Genomic DNA, 27,630 nt, shown 5'->3' with positions numbered 1-27,630 from the left:
ATTATACTTGATTGCTACGATTAAGAAGGAATATGTGTATTTCCAGGTGTAAAATGCGAAACTATAAACGAAAAACGACTCAATAACAATAGTCTGTGGAGCCAGTGACATCTGGAATCAAATCTTTGCGAACGGGGGACTTTGCCAAAATCAAGCTGATATGCAACACGGAATTTCTGTTGCTACGTTAAATTGGAAGATTAAATCCGGAAAAATAAGAAAGAAGCGCCAAGTAAGAAGCTAGGCCGATTTCAAACCGTACTCTAGACTATTTCACTTTACCCAACCATGCGGGGCAAAGTGAAAAAAAGACAATGCCTGACAAACCCGCGCATAACAAAAAAATTATTAACTTAATTTAATTTATATTTCGACATAATGATCTTAAACTATACTGTAATAAGGTGTGTTTTTTACAAAATTTCATTTCGAAAATTGTAAAATTTATTTAATTTCAAAGTTTAGCTTTCCACTTTACCCTACTCTCCCCTACTTATATATCCGTCTAATAAAAAAAAAATATTTGAAAATTTTTCTCAAATTAGGTACGGATACCAATATCATTTTCATTTATAACTCTTTTATTATTAATTTTACGAAGAAAAGTTATTCTTCATAAAAAGATCTGCATGGTGTAAAATCTAAGATGCAATCATCATAATAATATATCAAATGTTATCAATTTGGTTTGAAAAAGGAAGGTTTCTTACGTGACAATTTACAACAGTTTGACCAAAAAATAAAAAATAAGTATTTTTACACATGAAAAACTGAAGAAATACGAGCGATTCTTTCACAAAATTTTTGCAAATTTCCGTAAAATCTTTTTCCACCTACCTCTACCGAAAGTATACTTTTCCGGACCTGATTGTAGGGAGCAAAGTTGTACTTTTCCTCCCTAGGGAGGAAAATATTTTTCCTCCCTAGGGAGGAAAAGTAAAAGTGACGTCATGGTATTTCATTCATGAAATATAACTTATTGACGCCCTGTACATACATATTTTCTATTACGTAAGTATCTATACATTTTAACGTTTATTTAAAAACACTCTGTATTTTGCAGAATGGCAAAAAAACAGTAAATTGTTATTCTGATTTAACAATGTTTACATTAATAATTTGACTTATATTTGACAGTTGACAGTTATATTGTACCTACTTGTTAGTTTTAGTTCTAATAAATTTTGTTGGTTAGTTACATAAATAAATTAAGTAAAAATGAAAAAATTACTTGTTATTTGAGGAAGGTGGAAAAACCATATGTATAACATGGGAGTAAAGTGCCTTTTCCTCCCTTGAATGATTACTGCCCTCCGCTATGCGTCGGGCAGTAAACTTCATTCTCGGGAGGAAAAGTAGCACTTTCCTCCCTTGTTATACAAATAGCTATTTTTTGCGGAATTTTTCATTAATGGTGGTAAATTTTCACTACCTTCCTTTTTCAAATGCCGTACGATTTTTTTCCTGAGAACTGTCCGCCATCGGAACTACTTTTTTTCGAGGCCTTGACTTTGGCGCCCTCTACAGTATTAGTGTACGTGCATAAGGGAGCATTCACGTATTACGTAACGCAATTTTTGAAGATTTTTAACCCCCCCAACCTGCGTTACGTAATACTTGAACCGTCCCTAAATGAAAAATACTTTTTTTTGTGTTCTCTTATATTTAGAGAATTATAAGAGATATTAATATGTAAAAAGTTTTATGTTCATTTTTAATAAATGTTCTGAGAAAAAAAATCTTGAAAAAATACTTATTTTTGGTCTTCTAAAGTGTACTAGTACCTTAATACTATAAACAACTTTTCCTAATAGAAGTTTTCCATATTATGAATTAAAAATACGCAAATAAACAAAGTTTTCGTTATGATAATGCTCGAATTTTCAGCTTGTTTGGTATCTTTCTGTATTTTTCTTCCGTGTTCCTAGGCTTTTGCTTGCTTTAGGTATCTGTGTCATTTAGGTCATGAATCGGATTTTTTAGATTCTTTTTAGGCAGACTGAATCGATTTGGTAACCGTTTTGATTTCAAATAAAATTTTTAACAGATACTTTCTGACAGCGCCGGATAACTTGCTCCTTATATCGATCTTTAGAATTAGGGCCTATTCGACGCTCCTTAATAGGGTACAAGGAATACAAGAAGAAGTGGAAGAATTATGGATTCAAAATGGTATCATGTGCGACGATAGTTTTCAAATTATAAAAGTTTTCAAATTATAAAAAGTAAATAAAATCAAAATATTTTCGATAATTTTTTGATATTTAGGTTTTTACCGTTCTTTCCCATCCTAATGCTGTCTTTGTCTTTACCACTACAATATCTTTGTGCCTAATGTTGGAACTGGAACAACTTCCTTTTTCCTCACTTATTTTTCATTATTATTTTCCTCACTATTGCTGTGAATCTATTCCACTTTTAGTTTTTATATCAATGGATTATAAACAATTTCAATGGATTAAAAATAAAAATACAACAGGTTCCGAAATTTTTATTTTTTAAAACATTATTTCCTTCTAGTGGCGATAGCAAACAGCGTTCGAAAAAGTAGTGTTCTCTTCACTCATGGATGAAAATATATTTGTACCTACGGTGGCTTCTTGACTATTCGCTGATAGATGGCACTCGTAGTCGTGCTTTCTGGCATTTCTTTAATTATTACAAAAATGATTTCACTACTTGCTAATGAGAAATTAAAAAGGGAAAATCCCATGAGTTGACCATCGTTTAAACAAACTTAGGTACAATGAAGTAAAAAACTTCTTGTGTATGATGGCATATTTTTTTATTAAAAAATTTTAAAAATTCAAATGGATTATAAATCTTCAAAACGTTTTCGATCCAATCGGCAATCCGACCATCATCAGTGAAACGTCTTGATATTAGTTGAAACTAGCCACATTTTTGGTTATAAAAACCTTTAAGTTACTTTAATAAAATATTTATAAAATTATGATGACAAGAGGTCGATGTTAAAGGATTCGCTTTAAGGTAACATAAATGACTCTGCTCGAAAAATGAACAGTTCGTCCGATGAGTGATCCAAGACAACTGAGTTTTGATTCTTTCGGTATTTTTTTCTCTAATGTCTTGGCTTACTATGCTTTTTCTTATTGTCTTTTAAGTTCCTTATATTCTAGTAAATTTAGGTATGTAGTTATGTAGGTATATCCACGCAGTTTCTGTCCTTGATCTGTTCTGTTTCTTTATTTATTATTTTTTGGTTTCGGCTTCGTATGGGTTTTTTGATCGCAGTTTAAGTATATTCGTTCTTATCGTTTCTTCCAAATCATTTCTGCTTTTTCTTTTAATTAATCTATTGGCTTTAGCTGATTTTCAAGATGTTGTTGGTAAGTTCTTAGTAGATAACTACTAGAAGGCTACTAGAAGACTAAAATACAAATTCATTTTGCAAAAGGAACCCTAACTAGGGATCTTTTTGCAAAATTAATTTTTTTCTTTTTAATTTTTTTGCAAATAAAACAATCTAGTTAAAATAACACATTTTATTATACTTTTATACATCAAGTCTATAGACAGGTAAAAATTATATATCGAAAATACAAGACCGTTTAAAAAAGATTCTATTACAATATTATTTTTGAGTTACTTACTTATTTTTTATATTCTTACTTCTTACTTACTATATTTTGATAGTCCTACTACTCGTTTCAGTTTATCTAAATAATTTAAACATATCTAAGCACGGTGTGTGTAAACTAACAATAATAATAATTATTATATTTCTAATTAATTTAGTCTAAAACTCTATATTTTGATATAATCGATAATTTTGATATGGAGATCACGGAGGCTTAGGTATATTCTTTTTTCAATGAATCAAATTATAATTAATCGACTTGTAGAATGTTAATGTTTATTATCTACCTTTTTTTTTCTCTGATTCTGGCTTTGGTTTAGAACTAGAACCTTTAGCCACGTAATTGTATAACTTATCACTAAGTCAGGGGAGTAATGTGTAGTGTGTGTGTTGAGTAAGTGTCTTGTTACTTTGCAAAGTCGACGTCATTGTCTTTGCAAAGAGACGCTAATTGTTTCCGAACGTCTGCGGTCCCTCCGGTGAGTACCGATCCCACAAGGACAGAATTATTATCTACCTACATATATCTATATTTCGTAGGTTATACATAATCAGTAGTCAACGTTAAAATCTACTTATTTATGATTTAGTTCTGGCAAAACGTTTTTTGGTTCCATTTCAACATTTGCTGTAGATCAGCTTCAAGCAGCACAACTAAATCTTTATTGATAACTTCTTGAATGTATGGCTTACATTTGAATTTGGTGTCTTCTTTTTGTTTCTTTAACACTACTACCAAATAATATTCTCATTTTCTTATATCATTTGGTAATCCATGTTCACAATCCTATAAAATATTGCCTATTAGGTACGTTATCGCTTCTGCTTTCTACTTATTCTGATGCATCTATTTTCAAATATCTATTTGGAGGATTTTCATTAACTTTGACATGCATTCTCTAATTATAATGCAGTATCAGCTTATGTATTCATGACAATACTTTTGCAACTATTCGAAATGATTAATAAGAGATACCAAGCAATAATTGTCTAAGTTTTAATACTTGGATGTAGAGAAGAGGGTAAATAATAGGAAAAACTATTGATATAAATAATATCAAATACACTATCAGCAATTCTAGTAAGCAATGAATACTACCACATGCATGTATGTAACACTAAAGTATCCATACTTCATTGCATTCCAAGCAATGTTATTGGGATAAATAATAAATGCTACGATAGCAGATTTAGATGAGACACTTTAGATCTAGACCATTATTACCAATTATTTTTAAAAGTCAAACGTAACATCTAAGAATTTTTGTGCGTAGGTATACCAATTAATAAGTTGCAAATATTCTTTCTAAGACCGCTAAAAGAGCTTTTGGCGCTTTCAATATGAGTTATTATTTCATAGCTATTATTCCAGGTATCCTTAATATTGCAGCTCAAGTAGCATATTATTTTCTCCACTCTTTCTAGCAGTGTATAGCTTATTGTAATTTGGGCGTTTATGTTGGCGGTATTACTAATGATCATTATTTTTGTCTTCTTACAATTGAGTTTTAAGCAGTATTTATTACATGTTTCTACAACATTATCCATCATCCTTTGGAACCCTTTATAAGGTAGCCATTTACCGCAATACCATCTTCTGATTCATCCAAGCTTACTATAAATCTGTTGTCAGATAGTTTTTAAAAATGTTTACATTATTATGTATTTTTTTCTAAAAATATTTTTTGATTTAATATTTTCATGCCCAATCTAATTTCACCTAATTATGGTTACAATAAAATTTGGCTCAAATTATCACGAACTACTCACAAATTAAAGCAATTTGTTATAGGAAATGCTTAATAAATAATTAGGTATCGTAAAATAGCATTTAATGACAATACTACAATAGAGAGAAAACTTAGAAAATACTCATTCCAAGTTTCGACCAACCCTGTATATAAAAATTAAATATTTCGATATGTTAATGATTTTGGACAATAGCAGAATATATCAAAACAGTTTTGAATATGAATAGATTTTCTATGTCAAACCTGTACCATTCTACAGGGTGTTAATATTGTTAGGAAATTAATAAAAGTCGTAATTTTTTTTTAAACTAGGTAATTCATATAACATTACAAAACCTAATATTAAAAAACGAGAACATCGAGGAGAGTTTAAAGATGTAAAGATATATAGAGTGTTCCATTAAGTAAAAAAAATAGTTTGTTCCACCCGGTCAATATAGGTGGCCCTGTATATTTTAAAATATTTTTAGTCCTATTATCTATGCCCTATTTTTTTCCTTAACACTTTTTTTCGTATCTCCTATGACAAATGAGTACTTTTACTGCCTTTCACTAATGCCCCGCCCTGTATATAGCACACAATTTAGTTGTGGTTGTTATACAGGGTGTCCAGAAACTCTACCGACAAACGAAGACAGGAGATTTTACAGATAATTTTAAGACAATTTAGCCCAATTCACCTAGTCCGAAAATGCTTTCTAAGGGAGCTAGAGCTCTTTGAAAATGGCGTCTTATAATTAGTTTTTCTTAAATACCTTAAGAACCCTTTAATTTAGAAAAACAAAAATCGGTGCGTATATTTACCATCCAGAGATAAATCGATTCCATCCCATGCGAATTTCTAGTATCGATCATAGGCGTCCGTTTTGGGTAGGGCAACGGTTATTTTATCACATAACTTTTTTGCCTTTAACTTTTATGCATTTTTGCCACTGGATTATTAAATTGTGAGGTATTCTAGTACTAAAAGGTACTCTTGATTTAAGTTGGAAAAACACACGGTTTTGTAGAAAAATCGATTTGAAACTTTTTCGTTTTTTGAATTTGAAAAAAAATTGAAAAATTTTTTCAAAAAAAAAACGGTGTATGTAACCAACTTAAAGCAAGAGTAACTTTTAGTACTCGAATACCTCATAAGTTAATAATCTAGAGTCAAGAATGCTTAAAAATTAAAGACAAAATTGTTATGCGATAAAATAACCGTTGACCTACCCAAAACGGACGCATTTGACCCGTACTAGAAATTCGCATTTAATGAAATCGATTCGTCTCTGAAATATAAATAAACGTACCAGTTTTCGGATTTCTAAATAGTTTATTTTTGAATTGGTTTTGGAAATTCAAAAAAAAGAAAAATGTTCAAATCGATTTTTCTAGAAAACGGTGTATCCTTTCGACTTAAAACAAGAGTACCTTTTAGTTGTAAAATAACTCGCAATTTAATAATTCAGAGTCAAAAATGCTTTGAAATGAAAGATAAAAAGTTATGCGATAAAATAACTGTCCCCCTACCCAAAACGGACGCCTATGACCGGTACTAGAAATTCATTATGTATGGAATCGATTTATCTCTGGAAGATAAATATGTGTACCAATTTTTGTTTTTCTAAATGGAGGCGGTCTGGAGGTATTTAAGAAAAACTAATTACATGACGCCATCTTCAAAGAGCTCTAGCTCCCTTAGGAAGCATTTTCGGACTAGGTGAATTGGGTTAAAATATCTTAAAATTATCTGAGGAATCTGCTGTCTTCATTTGTCGGTAGAGCTTCTGGACACCCTGTATATTATAGTCTGTAGATCAACCCTAAAATATTATCCTCTACAGATAACAGTAATAGTGTCGAATTTGTTCACACATTTAAAAAATATAAATTTTAAGTATAAACAGTGGACCAAGAAATTTAACAATGTTTCTTAATTATTTCTCTCACTACGAAATATGCATGAGGGAGTAACAATAATTAGTGTTGGGACAGGTGTGGGAGATACTGATAAATTTCATATGTGACAGTAGGACTACACCGTGATTGGAAGGTTCGGTGTAGTTTTTTCGGAGTTCAGATTAGTTTTTATTTATTCTCATTTGTTTTGGATCAGGTAACAGTGAAACTACAGGGTAACATTCTTTGGTGTTGAATGTATGCTGATGAAGTCGTGTTAGTAGGAAATAGTGAAAGAGACAGAACAAAAACTGGAACAGTGGAGACAAGCTCTTAAGAAAAAAGGATTAAAACTTAGTAGGACAAAGACGGAATATTTGGAATGTCCGTTTAAAGATGGAGTTGCAACAAATAAAATGATATCTTTGGATGGTAAAATGATTGTGAAAAGTAAGAGTTTTAAGTACCTAGGATCGGTATTACAGAGTAATGGGGAAATAGATGGAGACGCTTGCAATAGAATTAGGGTTGGATGGTTGAAATGAAAAGAAGCAAATGTGTGTTGTGTGACAGAAAAATTCCAATGAAGCTGAAGGGAAAATTATATAAAACAGCCATACGACCGGCTATGATGTACGGAACTGAATGTTGGGCAGTTAAAAAGAAAGAGGGATAACGAATGCATGTGGCCGAAATGAAAATGCTTAGATGGATGAGAGGAGTAACAAAAAAGGATTGAAAAATTGCTGAATTGCGGGTTCCGGGAAGAGTAGGAGAGGAGGACCACAGATGACGTAGGGGGGGGGGAGACTTTTAGACAGGACATGTCGGTAAAGGGAATTGCTGTTGATATGACCCAAGGTAAAAACTTATGGAGTAATGCAATAAGGGAAGCCGACTCCGCATATGGATAATGCAAAGATAATGATGATCCCGTTACGAAATAATATTTTTCTTAGTTGTTCCTATTAACACAGTTCTTAAAGCCATTAACACCAAATAATAATTAAAAGTAACTTAAGTATTTTTTTGTCTTTTTTGAACTTTCGGAATTGATGGAATTGACAGTAAAACGGCGGATTCTTCACTGATATCCATCGACAGCTGTTTCCTGAGCAAGTTCTTGACACTGCCAGATCGTTGCAGCAGTACCTCTCTTTCCTGGGGAACCATCAAGAAAGACGGATTCTGTTCAACTTTCGGTTTATTTTTATGTTCGTCCTTCAGGAAGATATCTTTGTCTGGATTTTGTTGATACCCTTTGTCTCTTTTAATTTCTTCTGACACGGATCCTATACTATAAATGTCGGCCATGGATTCATCTGGACTCTTCAAGTTCTTTCTGCTAGGGCTGGGTGATGGTGAACTTTGAATAACCGAAATATTTTCGTTTATTATTGGATTTTCTATTTTTAAAGTGACCTTTGTCCCAGGAGGGGTATACGTGAAGTCGGATGGCAGTGACATAACCTGAAATAAATAAAAAGACAAACTTTTTTAAAAATGACATACTTATAATATAAATCGATATACTTTTATATTTTACATAAAACCATGCTTATGTTTAGATTGTTCTATCTAAATAACAATAGACAATTAAATGTTTTTCTAAAATATTTATCTCCAACAGTAATGTACGTTTTATAAATGACCCTTAAGCTGAGATCCCACGGAATGTGGCGTGGCACGCCATGAGAAATAGAAAATATGTAATCTTCTTCTTCGTCATGTGCCCCATCCTTTAAGGACATTGGCGATCCCTTGCATAACTAATCGCATCAACTTATATATTTTTCAGGTAAAGGAAAAGGAAGAGAAGGTAAATGCGTGGCAAAAGTGTCCTCTATTTGCTTTCTCCTAATTTCGTCGTCTCTTGTGCTTATATATTGTAAAAGCCGGAGATACAGGATGCAACCAGAAAGCAGCAGTTTATTAACGAAAAGTCTTAGATTTAAAATATTGTTTATTATACACTCACCGGCACAAAATTCCGCCACCCAAAATTTTTGATTAAGTTTGACAATTTATAACTTTATTATTTGTGCTTCGATTTTCAAGATTATTACACCAGTTTGTAGGTACATGTATTCATATTGTTCGGTATTATTCCGGTAGCAAAAAATTTTGCTTGCATGTCATTGTACAGGGGTGAAAGGAAGCGTTGTATTTTCTCCTAATTTTAAAAAATTCTGTGGAAAAATAGAATAGCTGATTTTGTTTCATAGTCCTGTCATATTTTCCCGGAGGCATCACCAACATTTTGTTTTTTGAATTATCCGAATATCTTTTTTCTTGTAAGAGCTGTACCATTTTTTGTAAATAAAAACACTGATTGACTCATACAATTGAGGTTGGATTGATAAGATTAGAATGACCCGCATGCAGCCCAGATCTCAATAATATTGAGCATTTATGGGATGAATAAAAAAAGCTATTTGCCGTCATCCTAGGCCTCCAGAAAATTTGTTACAGTTATGACCCTGGTAGAGGGATATCGGGCTATTCCCCAGGCAAGGAAAACACATCTTTATTAGATGCTAAACAGATTGCGAGCAGTCGTTGCTGCAAGAGGTGGACATAACCGCTATTGAATTGTTTTGTTGTTAAATTTGTTTTGTTTTGTTAATTTTAGTGCGTTTGATATGTTTAATTAAATAAACCTTCAAAGCAGTGTTTTTAATTACAGCTCTTACAAGAAAAGAGATATTCAGATAATTCAAAAAACAAGACCTTAGTGATACCTCCAGGATAATACAAAAGGAGTATGAAACAAAATCAGCTCTCCAATTTTTCCACAGAATTTTTTAAATTTAGGAGAAAAAACAACGCTTAGATTCACCCCCCGTATAATGCCATCTAAGCAAAAATTTTTTGTTACCGGAATAATAGCAATTGACATCAAAACATGTACCTACAAACTCGTGCAAGAATCTTAAAAATCGAAGTACAAATAATAAAGTTATAGATTGTCAAACTTAATCAAAAATTTTGGGTGGCGGAATTTTGTGCCGGTGAGTGTATTTTTATTTCAATTATTCTAATTGTTTAAAAAGTAGTAAACTTTGTATCTAGGGCTTTTCGTTGTTTTCCTCGAATTGCGAGAGATGTCGCTGGATTGCGTCTCAAAAGGTGTAATCATTGCATCACGATGGTTTTCCTTAAATAGGCAGGATTGTTGATATTCCTTTCAGAGTTGTGACTACATAGCTTCACTGAGGATGCATGGGATTCTGAAATAGGCTCTATGGAGATGGTGGTCCAACTCTGAATCAAATAAAAACAAAAACTGCCTTTATCTTTTTATATTTTTCATTTCTTAGTATGTAACCAAAATAGTTCATTTTTCTTTCTTTTATAGTGTTGAGTATTTCTTTTTCTTTTTTGCTAAATTTGTAATAATAAAAGATAAAAACTAAAAACGGGAAGCAACGTAACGTGAAATAGCATTATACCCCTCAAAATCTTGATTCACGATACTTGGGCTAGGACCGAACCATCTATTCATAGCCTTTGTAGATCGGCGCGAAGTCTCCCATCGTTTATCGGTAAATAAACGCGGTTCAAAGAAAGTCACAAGCTGATACAGGCTAGGTACGTACCCCTTCAACCCTTCTGACTCTGCTAGGTCTGGTACAGTCAGTACCACGCTAATTTTACTATGGAGTGGTCTAATGACGTTGTGTTGGAGTTTTTATTATTGTATGAATTAACCAACTTACTAAGATTGCTACCGCCCACACTGGTGGTGTATCCTCGCGCGTCAGCCGTGCTCTCGTTTTTTTCACTATTATCTATTTCCTATTTCTCTTTGCCGACATGAATTGGCGAAGAGTGCCACGTCCCATTCCATGGTATTCCGTCTACATAACTCATGTCATGGGATAGTTTTATGTAAAATGTATTATAGCTACTTATGCTGCTTGTGTCAAATATAATTGGAAGGTATACACATAATATCATAGGCGTAACCAGGATGATCCTAAGGGGGGGTTACAACTACCTGAAAGGGGGGGCTTACAACTACTGGAAGGTCTCTGAGGGCTATGGTGTTAAGCTTATAGAGCTCAAAGTACATCCCAATGGGGGGGTTATAACCCCCAAACCCCCCCCCCTGGTTACGCCTATGCATAATATAAATACTAATAAATGGTGAGAATTTGAAGACGATGATCATTAAAAGATATGAAGTAAATACATACGCACACCATAAAATTTAAAGAACTGAGTTGTTTGGATTTGTTCATAAATATTTTAGTCAAAAGTATAAAAAAAATGAAACAGATTTATTAAAAAGTAATTCAAAATATTTATGCCTGATTGCATCAACAAATCTTAAGCTCCAGCTTAGCCCAGCTTAGTTTATAGATAGGACCGTTAAGTATCACTTACGTTGCACCATAATTTTCGATTCTTATCTAAACACGTCTTGATTAGGACGAAGTTAAGATGCAATACACGTGGAAATCCATCGTGGCAAGCTGAAAATTGATCTAAGACTCAATGGTGCAACGCTTATATTTCCTAAGCTGAGCTTAAGGCACGTCTTACAAGATCTGTTGGTACAACCAGGCATAATTCCAGTGTGTTTTGAGAAACTGTTTTTGATCCTTTTAGTTAAAGTGCTCTCTCAATGGAGGTTGGCTACTAGAATTTCAAACTCTTCTTCTCTATCTCCAGCTGTTCTTATTATACGTCCAAAATTAGGCCTCTCCAGTTCTGTCCATTGTCAGATGTTTATCAGCCACGATAGTCTTTTCCTTCCTCGTCCCAAGTCGGAATCCGTAATCAACACCTTATCATCGGCGTATTTTGACTCAGCTCAGTTCAATAAATTTACTGGTGCGTTTATATTTTTGCTCATGACTACTATTTACTACTACTGCAGTGAATATTAAGCTAAGCTATAAACATGAATCAAATTTTGTTCATATCGAATTTTTTAAACTCCAAACTGTCAGTAAAGTTAAGCAAGTTTTTTGTAGCTTTGTAGTTTCAAATAGCCATATGAGAGACAAGTCAGACCATATGACTTATTTACATTTTTGTTTGAAAAAGGACTTTTTCTTAAAGTATGAGCTACAGGCAAACAGTAATGAGATTAGTAACATGCAAGAGTTTAGTATCATTTAAAAAGACATGCACAACAATCACAATGAGAATAAGATTGGGGAAAAGTCTTTTCAAACAAAATTTGTTTAAAGTAAACTATCTAATTTGAATGTACTTTTAAATATCTAATTTTGAATTTAAAATGAATGTTTCACGCTTCCAACAATTTTATTTCATGTACGCCGGTAAATATATGGTCTACTTTTCAACATTCAGTCATCTTTAAACATAGTGCCATACTAGCAATAATTACTAGAATTTTATCTTGTAGAAAACGGACTAGTGCGTTTTAGAAAATGTTCTCAGATAAGCTGCTTCACAGGATGATAAATTGGCGGAGTAGGTAAGAGATGGAAGTTAAAAATCAAACATATATTAGTATAAACGGTTCATCTGGTGTGGGAAGGTAAATCCTTCGAGCAATATATGCTCCTTGCAGAGATAGCATGACAAATGACTGAAGGCGCAGACACAACAGCGAGTTAGAGTCTCTTCGAAAAGGAAAATTTAGAAAGATATAATATATCTTTCTAAATTTTCCAAGAAATACCAAGTCAATTATAGATTATGTTATCACCAAACAAGAAACACACATACACGTTGAAGACGTAAGAGTATTAAGAGGACCGGAGTGTGGAACTGACCACTATATGGTAAGATCAAAATGTTTTCTACAGTATCGACCGCGACTACTACTTCAAAATGACAACCAACCAGCTCAATCAAAATCATTCGAGACGGATCTACCTAAATCTAAATACAATATTGATGCACTGCAAAACGACTCAACATCATTTTTATATAAGCTGCGGCTTAGCCAAAAATTGTCGAACCTGATCTACTCCTCAGCCCAGAATACATATAACGATATATTAAATAAAATTAATAAATCAGCTTATGAGGCGCTCGGCACAATCCAAAGGAACAAAAAGAATACTCCATTGTGGTGGACAGATGACATTGCTAATGCAGTACATAACAAGAAACAAGCGTATCAAAAATGGCTGCAAACAAATGACCCAGATAATAGACGAACGTATGCAAGATCAAACAGAGAAGTAAAAAATCTAGTAACGAAAGCAAAAAATATTTCCTGGGAAAGTAAATGCAAAGATCTCAACAAATATATAGGGTCAACAAGATCAAGAGAAGCATGGAAAACGATAAAAAATCTGAGAACAAACAGAAAATAAACTAGTAGAATAGATTTAATAGAAGAAAGATCTTGGATCGAACATTACTCGCAACTTTTGACTGAAATAAGACCGCAATTCACGAACATCAGTACAACAACATATGAAGTAGAATACGATGAAGACGATGAAATAACAGTACAGGAAGTCGAGAATGCAATACGAACTCTAGAAAATCGAAAGTCATGCGGACTACAAGGGATACCGAACGAATTACTAAAACACAGCCCACAAGTATTACGAGAATTACATGCGTATGTTTTCACCTTAGCACATATACAAAAAAGGAGATAGAAAAAATTGTTCAAACTACAGGGGGCTTAGTGTCATGAACTCACTCTCAAGACTCTATGGAAAAATACTAAAAAATAAAATTGAAAAAGAGATGACAGATGTAGAAGAACAAAATGGCTTTCGTGCAGGCAGATCCTGTATGGACAGCATATTTTCTCTAAAGCAGGTTATTGAGAAAATATTAGCCCACAACCTTTCCACCCATATAGTTTTTATTGATCTGGCAGAGGCATACGATAGTTTACCACTTTCAATGCTCTGGATAGCAATGGAAAAACAAGGAATAAGCAAAAAAATTATACAAGCAGTACAACAGCTTTACAAAAATATGACGGTAAACATTAAAACTGGAAACAAATTAACGAGAGAAATTCCTATTATTAAGGGCCTAAAGCAAGGCTGCTGCATAGCACCTACACTCTTTAAAATATATTTAAATGAGACACTCTCACTGTGGAGAAGAAAGTGCTGCAATATGGGCATCCCAATCGATGACGATAGATTGTACACAATACACTTCGCTGACGACCAAGCCATTCTAGTTGAAGACGAGAGTGATATAGACTATATGCTCAGAAAACTGGAAGAGGAGTACACTAAGTGGGGCCTTACAATTAATATACAGTCGGAAAAGTGAAAGAATACCCATGAACGAACATATAAAACACGCTGTATTTTCCTGTCACCGTGTCACACAAAAAATTGGCCAGCGCAAGTACATGTAATAATAATTATTACATGTACTTGCTCTGGCCAATTTTTTGTGTGACACGGTGACAGGAAAATACAGCGTGTTTTATATGTTCGTTCATGGGTATTCTTTCATTTTTCTTACTGTACAATAAACCGAGTACTTAGTTGTAGGAGAAACACCAGAACGCCTACAAATTGAAAAGGGAAATATGTATAAACCCAACAGAAGTCTTCAAATACTTAGGAGTCCAAATAACTTCAAAAGCAGGGAGTAACGATGAAATACATTCCAGGATTGGCCAAGCAAGATCAGTCACCAGACAGCTACACGGATTATTGTGGAGTAATAAAATAACAAAAGAAATAAAAGAAGAATGTATAAAACAATAATAGAAAGTATTGGGTTGTACGGCGCTGAACTCTGGGAAATCAACCAAAGAAACAAGTCAAAAATTAAGGCCATGAAATTGAACTATTGGAGACGATGTTGCCGACTCACTAGAGTTGATAGAGTGAGAAACGAAGATATTAGGAGACAAATGGAAATTAATCTAGATATAATAGACACAATCGAAGCCAAAAGACTTAACTAGTATGGACACCTTCAGAGATTGCCCGAAAATAGATGGCCGAAAAAAAATAGAAAAATGGACTCCACCCACTAGAAGAAAAGGAGGTAGACCAAGATGATCCTGGAGAGAAGATGTCGAAGATGCAATTACCACCAGAGACCTAAAAACTGAAGATTGCTTCGACAGAATACGCTGGAAATTAGGATGTGAGAAGCGGCGACAGATGTAGAAGACTCGCTTATTATATATTATATATGTAATATATCTTATATTTTTGACACGTGATACACAGTAACGACAATCGCTTTATAAACAGTGTGTTCTGGGAAAGGCCAGTTGGAAGAAGGTCTGTAGAAGGGCCTAGAAAGGGGTGGAAAGATTCAGTCAGAGAGGGTCTGGAGAAAATGGGAGTGAGACAATCGGAAATAGTGGCACAGAATAGACAATCTTGAAAGGCAATAGTAAACGTAGCAAAAATATATACAGGGTGCGCCACACCTTTGGTTTTCTTTGATTACGGCTAAGATATGGGATATACAAAAAATTTTTTTTAACAAAACTAATGTATATCAAAGCCGTCTATAATTTAAAATTATTTTCGATTATACAGGGTGAGTCAGAACGACGGTATGCACCAAAGTTGTATTTTTTAAATGGAACATCGTATATATTAAATTATTTTTGAATATAGTTTTAAAAATATGAAAAATTTGTATAAGGTCTTATAGGCCTAAAGTTAATAATTTTCAAAATATTTACATTTTTATTGAGAAAAATGGTAATGTTTATAGGGCTGTGGATTATGTTTCCAAGGTAATAAAAATTTAAGTGATAAGTTAAAGTTTTTATAATATAGTGTCATTTTTAAATAATTTAATATCTTTTACTTATTGCCATAAAATATACAGTGTGATCACTATTTGCAAATACAAAATTTTCTCATTTTTTTTAAATCGAACATCCTGTATATTAGTATTGCATTTTGTTGTCATTATTACAACCTTTCTTTTGGTATGAGGTTGTATGTACATAGCATGTTTGGTTTTGTAAATATTTAAACAAGAGCTATAGATTTTACTTTTCGCGGATATTTTATATCCGCGATAATTTTAATTAATTTTTTTTGCAAAAATACATACACTAAAATTATCAAAGATGAAAATAAAAACGTAATTAAAAACTAAAATAAAACGTATACGAGTGCACCTTAATTGAATTTAATAACTTTAAAATTATGTTACAACCAATATTTTACCATACTAATAAGTAATTAATATGGATAAATTAATTATTAAATTAAACAACTAACAACTATTTTAACATCTACCCTAGAAATTTTTCTACCCTACTAACTTTATTGTACCCAATTTTGTTAGTTAAATTGTATTTACGAGTAAGATCAGTTAATAACTTTTTAATTTACCTACATCTTGAGAACGTATAAAGTATGCTTTGAAACAGATGAACGTTATAGAAGTATATTATGAAGTAAATAGTATCTATGTAGTCGTGTCACAAAAGCTGGTACAGTAGACTCGCGATTATCCGAGGTAACTGGGACCGTGACTACCTCGGATACGGAAAAACTCGGTTAACACTGAGATTGGTTATATTGATAGAAAAACACGTAAATAATCATAACTGTGGATATTTTAATGACAAAATTAATACAGTACTGTCTATAAAAGATAAAAACATTTACCTTATCAATATTACTGTTTAAAAAGTCTTTGATTTTGCATAAGCTTTATTCCTCTTTTTGATTTTGAATCGGCGATGTTGCGTCAAGGTTGAAAATTGTAACTCACCTGTTATTACTTTTGCCTCGGTTAACCGAGGGGCTCGGATGACCGAGACTCGGATAATCGCGAGTCTACTGTAATAATTTCTAATGGGTTCGCCCAAAACATATGTCTTATCCATCAATTGTTCGGTTGAAAAATTGAAAATTAAAATATAAAAAATTGTTTCAAAAATTTCATCTACAAAAGTATTACCAGCTTTTGTAACACCAGTTAATACTATTTATATTAATAAATAATTTGGCTGATACATTTAACATTCATTTGTTTCAAAGCATACTTTATAATTATGTTCTCAAGATGTAAATTTTAAAAGGTAAATTAAAAGTTAACTAATATTACTCGTAAATACAATATAACTAACAATTAATTTGGTACAGGAAAGTTGCTGTGGTAGAAAAATTACTAGGGTAGATTTCAAATTTGGTTGTTTATTTAATTTAGTAACTAATTTAGGCATTCATTAGTATGGTAAAATATTTTTTGTAAAATAATTTAAAGTTATTAAATTCAATTGAATTGTACTAGTATACGATTTATTTATAATTTTTAATTACGTTTTTATTTTCATATTTGATATTTTAATGTATGTTTCTAAAACCAGATTATAATTATTTTTTTGCGAAAATTTTTTTTAATAAAAATCCGCAAAAACGTAAGATCTATAGTTTTTTTTTTAAATATCTACAAAACGAAACATGCTAGGTACATACAAACTTATACCAAAAGAAAGGTTGTAATATTTACTACAAAAGGCAATACTAATATACAGGGTATCCCATTAAAAAAAATGAGAAAATTTTGTATTTGCAAATAGTGATCACACTGTATATTTTATAGCTATATGTCAAAAATATATTAATTTATTTAAAAATAACAGTAAACTAAAAAAACTTTGACATGTAATTTAAATTTTTATTACCTTGGAAGCCTAATTCACAGCCCTTTGAATATTACCATTCTTCTCAATATAAGATATTTCGAAAATTGTTAACTTTAGGCCTATACTACCTTATATAAATTCTTAATATTTTTAAAAAATATATTCAAAAATGATTTAATATATAGGGTGTTCCATTTAAAAAAAACACAACTTTGGTTCGTAACGTCGTTCTGACTAACCCTGTATAATCGAAAATAATTTTAAATTATATACGGCTTTGATATACTTACATTCGTTTTGTTTAAAACATTTTTTTGTATATCCCATAGTTTAGCCGTAATCAAAGAAAACCAGAGGTTTGGCGCACCCTGTATAATACGTCGTCTATTAGAATTATCTATAAATTATCTTTTATTAGCCTTGAGATTTCTTGTGAATCAAGAGTCTGTTTTCCAAGAGTAACATCAAATAACGAATAATAGTTTTCCATTTGAGGGTTTTATTCATCTAATCATGGGATTAGCACTTTCTAATATTCTTCCAGTTCTTCTAGGTTTTTTCTTAAAACCTATGACCTATGACCTTTTTGTCTCTTTTCACTCATACGAATCTCTTCTTTCAATACCAAATAACTTAAGAAACAGAGCTCCGATTGAACAGTTTAAAGCATTATTGTAAACTTACGAAATACATGCAACCTATTTTGTTACATTCACTTCGAAACCGGGATCCAACGGCGCGTGGAGTGTCAGTCCTCGATCCAACACAGTTGGCGCGTCGAAATATAATAAGTCCATCCCTATGGAGCGTGAAGTATCGAGATTTTAGTGCCAGCTTCCTTTTGATCAACCGTGTTGATTTACCGATAAATAAAGGACTCACTGCACCGACCGTAGATCTTCAATGCTGGCTCTTGCGAAGACGGAGCCAACGGAGCGAAGAGTGGCAGTCTACCCGCCGTGGAATCCCGGTTTAATAGAGGTAAAGACGATACAACAAATTACTTATAAATGACATCTAATAAAGCATGCTTTAAAAGTGCAGTTATAAATTTTTATTTATAATTTTCAGTACAGGTTAACTGGGTTTATTATTGTAATAATTGCATACAAATATTTTAAGTATGTATAATGCTTTATCATAGTTAGGGACAGTTTATATTTTGTTAGTTATTTTGCGTATTTTGTTAAAAGGCGTTTAATAATTACTTACTATTTTTATCAAAAAAGAACATATTAACTTATCTGCTAAGGTTATTCTGGCTATATAAATTTACTGTTTTTATAAATATCATGTGACAATATGCTTATACTTAGAGCTACACAACAGTAAACAATTTTATCTACTCTATGTCATATTATGTATAACTTTTTAGTTTGTGAAAACTGTCATTATAGATAGCAGTGCGTGAAGGGTTTAAAGTGTGCGTGAAGTAACAATGTATTTTAAATGGGATTTACTTTTTCGCACACTTTCAATGGGTTTTTTGGCACACTTTCATATAATCAAATATCCTTAACTTTCGCGTTGTCATGGTGATGACAATATGAGCAATGACTTACAACAAAATTTTTGACAGTTTTGTGGTTTGAAAGTAGTTAGGATTTTTAAATGTCAAAGTTCTAAAAATTGTAGAATAGAAATGAATTCCAGTGACGAAGAGTTACAATTTTTTTATTTGTTCATGGTAGAGTAGATAAAATATTGTATGAAACTGTGCGTGAAGTATACTTTTTGCGAACTTACGCGATGTATAGCACTCGCTCCGTTGTCGCCCTTGCTCTAAAAATCGCGTGCGATCGCAAAAAGCATATTTCACGAACTGTTTCAAGTAAGCATTAAATACGATCTTCTAGGATAATAGCTAATTTAATAAAAAAGAAAAAGAACCTTAATAGAACCAAAAATTAATAGAACTACAGGAAACGCATCTTCTGAACAGATCTTCTGAAAATCAATAAGGATGTAAAAGAAGAAGATCCAATTTCTCCAATCTTCTCCATAAAATATCACTTCATGGTCAAAAATCATAAACAACACAGGATTACTAACAAAAAAAAAGAAGACGATCCAAGAATTTAGAAAAAGTCTCAAGCTTTGGTATTAGAAATAACTAAACGGTAAAGAAACAAGAGTGAAATAAATAAAGAAATAGAACAAGAAATTGGAGGAGAAATCAGAAATTAGGAAAATATTATAAAAGCAAGAACTTTAAAATAGATAGAACACATTAGGAAAGAAATAAGGAAAAAATCAAGAAAGAGGAAAATAATTAAAATAATTGACTGAAAAAAGAGATAGAAAGACAAAAAAAAAACAGACGTTGTACGAGTAGAGATACATACACAATTAACTCTCTAAAATAGATGTAAGAGGAATTCTTCTTTTTTCTTCTTTCTTAAGTTTTCCTTTTTAGGGATCGCTATTCTTTACTTTTCTTTACGACTCCTAAATAAAACGAATCCGCTATTATCAAATTATTTAAAAAGATATACAGGGTGTCCCGAAAAGATTGGTCATAAATTATACCACAGATTCTGGGGTCAAAAATAGGTTGATTGAACCTCACTTACCTATATACAATAGTGCACACAAAAAAAGTTACAGCCCTTTGAAGTTACAAAATGAAAATCGATTTATTTCCATATATCGAAAACTCTTAGAGATTTTTTATTGAAAATGGACCTGTGGCATGCTTATGGCAGCAACATCAAATAAAAATTAAAGTGAAATTTGTACACCCCATAAAAAATTTAGGGGGGTTTTGTTCCCTTAAACCCCTTAAACTTTTGTGTACGTTCCAATTAAATTACTTTTGTGACACCATTAGTGAAACACAATGATTTTAAAACTTTTTTGCCTCCTAGTACTTTTTCGATAAGCCACTGTTTATCGAGATATTTTGAATATTTGTCGAATCCACCACATATTTGTGTATGGTTAAATACGATTATAGAGACCTGTTAATAATCTGAAAATTTATTTATAATTTACATTTTCAGGGATATTTTGAAAAAGAAGCCACATCTCGATAAAAGGTGACGTATCAAAAAAAGACTAAGAGGCAAAAAAGTTTTAAAAACATTGTGTTTAACTAATGGTACCAAAATATTAGTTCAATTGGAACGTACACAAACATTTGGGGGGTTTAAAGGAAAAAACCCCCATAAATTTTTTATGCAAATATACTAAAAAAAAATAAGCCTTATGTCGATGAAAACTGGCTTATCGAAAAAATACTAGGAGGCCAAAAAGTTTTAAAAACGTTGTGATTAACTAATGGTACCACAATAATGAATTAATTGGAACGTACACAAAAGTTTGGGGGGGGGGTTTAAGGGAACAAAACCCCCATAAAATTTTCAATAAAAAATCTCTAAGAGTTTTCGATATATTGAAAAAAATCCATTTTCATTTTGAAACTTCAAAGGGCTGTAACTTTTTTATGAGCACATTTGTACTAAGGTAAGTTAGGTTCAATCGAACTATTTTTGGCCTCAGAATGTGTGGTATAATTTATGACTAATCTTTTCGGGACACCCTGTATAATAAAAATTGAAAAACACTATTCCATATACTATTGAAATAGAAGTTACTAAGCTCTTAGCTAGTTAATTGTTCTTTTTTAAAACACTATCTACAATATTTTGGTTGTTATGAGTGAAATGTTTTTAATTAGGAATAAAAATAATTACAAATGGAACATATCAAAAAATTTAAAAAATTTAAAAAATTCCAATTACTACTCAAAACTTACCTCTTTTGATTTTCTCCATGGTAACTTAGAAACAAGATATCCAACCGATAATTTGCTTCGTTTTTGCTACAAACAACGGGAGTAATCCAAAACGGGCATTTACTTAATAATATCACAAATCTTCTTTCACAATATATCCTTTTAAGTCAAATTTAGTTTCAGCTGTTTAGTAATATTTATTAAAGGGTATTCATTTTTTACAATACATAACTATTATGAGGGAAATTAAATGAATTAAATTATGATGTAGGTAACATAATTATACTTTTGTGTTTATGTTCTTAGTTTTTCTTCAAATATATTCCTGAATCCATATTCTGAATATCGGAAAGAACTTAAAGTAAATATTCAGTTTAAACAGCAGGAAATGAGAGAATCATATTTAAAACGTCATAGCCTCATAGAAATATCTTACCCCAGGCTGTGGGTGAAAAAACGTGATATAATTCAGGAATTTTTGCAACCTATCAGGTGTTGTAAAGGACGATGCCAGGAATAACTTATACTAAAATGTAACCAAAAATTTTGTGCGGTTTTTTATTTATGACGATTTTCATTTGTTAAATTTGCAATTTTTAAAGATTTTTAATTTTGCAGCTTAATATATTCATTTTAGAGAAAAAATTTTAAATAGAAAATTGTAGTAAATTAAAAAACCTACAATTTGAGCTATGGCAAGTTTAATTTGGTTAATACATTACTGCAAAACAGCCTGTGAAAAGTCCAAAATGGCCGTTTTTTGCAATTGCGTTATTAATTGTAAAAATAACTTTTATGTATTTTTTAAGGCTTTAAAATGAAGGTATTTCAATACTAAATATAAAAAAAATTGTAGTGCCCGATTTGTGAACTTGTTGCTTAGATATTATAATTTGTTTATCCCAAGAGGTCAAATGTCCAAGGCTATAACTTTTTGAAAAAAAAAATCGTACAGAGTTAGTCCAAGATCCACTCTACTTCTAAATACTTATATTTTCATATTCTGATGTAAATAAATGCGTATAACATTTTTCAACCTCCTATTTCGGGTTTGAAAATAAGGGGGCAAATTTCGTTATAAACATTTAGAACTGAAGCCGCCCCTGTACATCCGATGAGTTTTTAACTTGCAGGTTATTGTTTCTGAAGACAAAATAAAGATTCAAAACCAAATAAAAATTTCTTACGACCAACTGAAGCCGAGATAATAGTTTTTGTTTCCTTAAATCGTAGTGACTTTATTTATAACAATTAAGAAATTATTTCACAGTTATTGACCCAAGAAAGACTTATATTATCTTAAAATAAAAATTATTTTAACCGAAAATTACATTTAATTATTAAAAATGATTTTTAAAGGTAATGGAGATTTATTTTTCTTTTTTCTGTTTCTGTTTCTGTTTTTGCCTTAAATTTTAAAGCGACGCTTGGATTGACATGAAATTTGGCAAACACATAGATAACATGTTAAAGAATAAAAATGATATTGGGCCTCTGTGTGCTTTTGTCCTGGGGGTGAGTTTCACCCCTTATAAGGGGTGAAAAAACATATGTCCAAAGTAAGTTCGGAAATAGATAAAACGTCTAATTCTAAGCACCTTTCGTTCTATAGCATTTTTTCACCAAGTTAATACCTTTTGAGTTATTTTCGAGTAAATACCTTAATTTTTCAACAACAAAAAAAAACACGTTTTTAGGCGGTTTTTGACAAATAACTCAAAAAATAAGTATTTTATTGAAAAAAAGAGTTTTAACAAAAATATAGCAAATTAAAAATTGAAAAAAAATTATGTATGCATAAAATCTCTAGACCCAGTAGAAACAAAGTTCTAGCTAATGAAAAATAGGTTCATATCCGTTAAATTTCAAAGTGAACTATTTCAACGTGAAATAACCAAAAAATCATGCACTTTTTGGAAAAAAATCATTACAATTTTTTAAAGTATTTAAAAAAATATGTATATCTGTTTTTAAAAAATGTTTATAGCATCAAAAGTAAGCAAGTTACGCTGAAAATAAAGTTGATCCTTTTTTTATCAAAAAACTCGAAAGTCACCCCCTAATTACCAACTTAAATCAAATTAATCATTACCGCTTCACAAGTTACTTTGCTAATGTATTATTTATATGATCTGTAAGTATCATCGGTTCAAAGGGCTTATTTAAAAAAATGGTTATAAAGTAAATCTGTTTTAATTTTTAATTTTGAAAAAAATGTTTTTTTTAAATAACTTAAAATTTATTAATGTGACCAAAAATCACAAAGAGTAAAAAAAAACAGTTTTTGCTGTTATGAATATTTTGGATTTTTTGCTTTTTTTGGAAGGCAAAAATTTGTTAAGATATGGTTGTTCTAAATTTGCATACACTCGCGATTATTGACTAGTTCAAGTTCTTTTAACTACTGCCCCTTCAAAAATAAGCACTTTGAACCGATGAAACTTACAGACATAACCGACACATACACGTGTAAAACAACATTGAAGTAAAATTGATTAATTTCATTTTTGATGCTAATTAGGGGGTGACTTTCCCGAGTGTTTTGACAAAAAAAAAGAGATCAACTTTATTTTCAGCGAAACTTGCTTACTTTTGATGCTATAAACTTTTTTTAATAACAGATATACATATTTTTTTAAACACTTTAAAAAAGTTGTAATGATTTTTCTCCAAAAAGTGCATGATTTTTTGGGTATTTCACGTTGAAATAATTCACTTTGAAATTTGACGGATATGAACTTCTTTTTCATTAGCTAGAACTTTGTTTCTACAGGGTCTAGAGATTTCACGCATACACCATTTTTTTCAATTTTTAATTTGCTATATTTTTGTTAAAAGCCTTTTTTTCAATAAAATACTTACTTTTTGAGTTATTTGTCAAAAACCGCTTAAAAACGTGTTTTTTTGTTGTTGAAAAATAAAGGTATTTTCTCGAAAATAACTCGAAAGGTATTACTTGATGAAAAAATGCTATAGAACAAAAAGTGCTTAGAATTAGACGTTTTATCCATTTCCGAACTTATTTTGAACATGTATTTTTTCACCCATTATAAGGGGTGAAACTCACCCCCAGGACAAAAGCACACAGAGGCCCAATATCATTTTTATTCTTTAACATGTTATCTATGTATTTGCCAAATTTCATGTCAATCCAAGCGGTGCTTTAAAATTTAAAGCAAAAACCGTGATTAAATGTATTATAAGTTGCTAGCCGTTGCTAAGAGCAACCGACACAATAAAATCACAGTCGAAACGAAAAATAAATCTTCACTACACTTTAAAAATCATTTTTAATAATTAAATGTAACTTTCGGTTAAAATAATTTTTATTTTAAGATAATATGTCTTTCTTTAGTCAATTACTGTGAAATAATTTCTTAATTGTTATAAATAAAGTTACCTACTACGATTTAAGAAAACAAAAACAATTATCTCGACTTCAGTTGGTCGCAGGAAATTTTTATTTGGTTTTGAATCTTTATTTTGTCTTCAGCAACAATAATCTGCAAGTTAGAAACTCATAGGATGTACAGAGGCGGCTTCAGTTCTAAATGTTTATAACGAAATTTGCCCCCTTATTTTCAAACACGAAATAGGAGGTTGAAAAATGTTATACGCATTTATTTATATCAGAATATGAAAATATGTCTTTAGAAGGAGAGTGGATCTTGGATTAACTCTGTACGATTTTTTTTCAAAAAGTTAGAGCCTTGGATATTTGACCTCTTGGGATAAACAAATTATAATATCTAAGCAATAAGTTCACAAATCGGGCACTACAATTTTTTTTTATATTTAGTATTGAAAGATCTTCATTTTAAAGCCTTAAAAATACATAAAAGTTATTTTTACAATAAATAACGCAATTGCAAAAACGGCCATTTTGGACTTTTCGCAGGCTCTTTTGCAATAACGTATTAACGAAATTAAACTTGTAATAGCCCAAATTGTAGGTTTTTTTAATTTACTACAATTTTCTATTTAAAAGTTTTTCTCTAAAATGAATATCCTAAGCTGCAAAATTAAAAATCTTTAAAAATTGCAAATTTAACAAATGAAAATCGTCATAAAAAAAACCGCACAAAATTTTTGGTTACATTTTAGTATAAGTTATTCCTGGCATCGTACTTTACAACACCTGATAGGTTTCAAAAATTCCTGAATTATATCCTGAAATCGACCTATTTTTCACCCAGATCTTGCCGAAAGTAACTCAAAAGGAGAGATTCAACAAGTTGATAAACTTGTTTGTTGCCAAACAACATTGGTTTTATTTGACCTGTCGTCTTTGACAATAAAAAAAGACAACCAAATTTGGGCGAATTGATTTAAATGACACATTGGCATTGATGAATTTTTAAGCTAAGGATTTTAATTTTTACAGAATTTTTATTAAAATTTTATAGTGCATTTTAGATGCAGTCAAAACTACACAATTTAAATAAAATTTATTATCACTTCTGTACAAAGAACTTCAATTACATATTTTTGAGTGATATTTAGGAATGACACAAAATTTTCTAATATCGTTACAATTTAAATAGAATAACGAAAAGTTCGGGTGTAGGAGAAACTTAAGTATCCCCTTATTATAATATTGTGTCATGTGTCATTCACACAAAGCTAGTGCCTATTTTCACATTAAATCTCTAAACATGTGGTAAGACCATGCACTAGAGGTTTACTAACATATGTCAGAAGAAAAAGTGAAGAAGAAGGTTTTTGGGAGATAGAATATGTGATGCATTTAAATATGTTTACTTTTGATACATTGACTAAAACCAAACATAGTTAGAATGTCTTATTTAGGATTATTTTAAATAAATAATCATGTCATTGTAAAACGAGACAAGAGCCTTCTTATATTTTAGTTTGTTCAGAGAGCATCAAAATCACCTTAACCGGTTTCAAACTTTATTAGGTTATCACCAGAGAGTGCACATTTGACTATATCTTACTCATCGTGAGCCCATAGTCGTCCACTGCTGAACATAGGCCTCCCCGAAAAAACTTCCATTCAAACCTATCTTGCGCTGCTTCAATCCAGTTAGTACAAATCCTGTTTATGTCGTCAGTCCATCATGTAGCTGGTCTTTCCGGGTTTCGTCTATCCGCTCTCGGTCTCCACTCCATGATTTTATTTGGTCCACCTCTCATCTTTCATGGATCATTTCATCTCTGACTGACCACACTAAAATTCGGGCTGTCAGTATCGAAAAGGCAGTCGCTATAGTTCTTAATGTCTTTGATTGGAATCATGTAGCCTTAAGTCCTTGGCTTGTTATAGGTTATAGTGTAATGATGGTGTATAACCTTGGCATTTTGTGAAAGTTACATTGTCTGATTTTTCCTCGTTTATTTTTATTCTCCATCTACTATCTACTAGTACTAGACCATGTGTTTTTTCGTTCAGTGTTGTTTGTAAAGTGCTGGTTGTAATTTCGGGATTTTTGTGCTTCACCATAATTACATTATCATCTGCAAATGTAGCTGTTGGATGAGGGTCATCGGTTGGAAAGTAACTCCTCTTCTCAGTCGTTTCCTCATTGCCGAGTGTCGTGATTCCCTATAATACGAGCAACTATCTCTTTCCATTGGCTTCTGTCCTGAGCTTCCCTCATGGATTCAGAGAATGTTTTTCCACTGGCTTTCTGTACTTGATCCGTCCATCGAGTAGGTGAGCGACCTCTACTTCTGCGCCCTTTAACGTTTCCCGAAATTATAAGTCTCTCAAGATTATCATCACTTCTTCTTGCAATATGGCCGAAAAATTTTAAGACGATGGAGAGGCAAATAGAGGAAAGTCGAGTCTGAATATTAAGCTCTTGGAGGATTGAGTGATTTGTTCTGTGTTCCGTCCATGAGATCCGAAGCATTCTTTTCCAGCACCACATTTCAAAGGCGTCGATCCTTTTTCTGTCGTCCGATTTCATTGTCCATGTTTCGGATCCGTAATTAAATATGGGAAAAATTAAGGCACGTACTAATCTTATTTTGGTGTTCTTCGACAAGGAGCGATCTTTCCAGATTTTCGATAATCGACTCATAGCGTTTTTGGCCATGCCTATTCTCCTACGTATTTCTGTTTCACAAGATCCTGTATTACTGATGTAGG

At 31.7% G+C, this 27,630-nt stretch overlaps 1 protein-coding gene across 5 annotated transcripts in view; it reads right to left on the bottom strand.

The window, feature by feature from the left end:
* Nucleotides 1-3,491: 3,491 nt before the first annotated feature.
* The window catches only part of LOC114336592 (voltage-dependent T-type calcium channel subunit alpha-1G), a 171,811-nt gene continuing 147,672 nt past the window's right edge, over nt 3,492-27,630 (bottom strand). For 3 of the 5 annotated variants that reach the window (XM_050658605.1, XM_050658604.1, XM_050658606.1), the window contains exon 29: nt 3,492-8,703. In XM_050658605.1, coding sequence (XP_050514562.1) covers nt 8,251-8,703 — 453 coding nt within the window. In that variant the 3' untranslated portion in view covers nt 3,492-8,250. The remainder of the gene's footprint in view (nt 8,704-27,630) is intronic. The other 2 variants (XR_007700207.1, XM_050658607.1) reach the window with 2 other exon arrangements.

The sequence above is a fragment of the Diabrotica virgifera genome, chromosome 8 (assembly GCF_917563875.1).
Source record: "Diabrotica virgifera virgifera chromosome 8, PGI_DIABVI_V3a".
NCBI classification, from domain to species: Eukaryota; Metazoa; Arthropoda; class Insecta; order Coleoptera; family Chrysomelidae; genus Diabrotica; species Diabrotica virgifera.
This window is presented reverse-complemented; position numbering and strand designations above follow the sequence as displayed.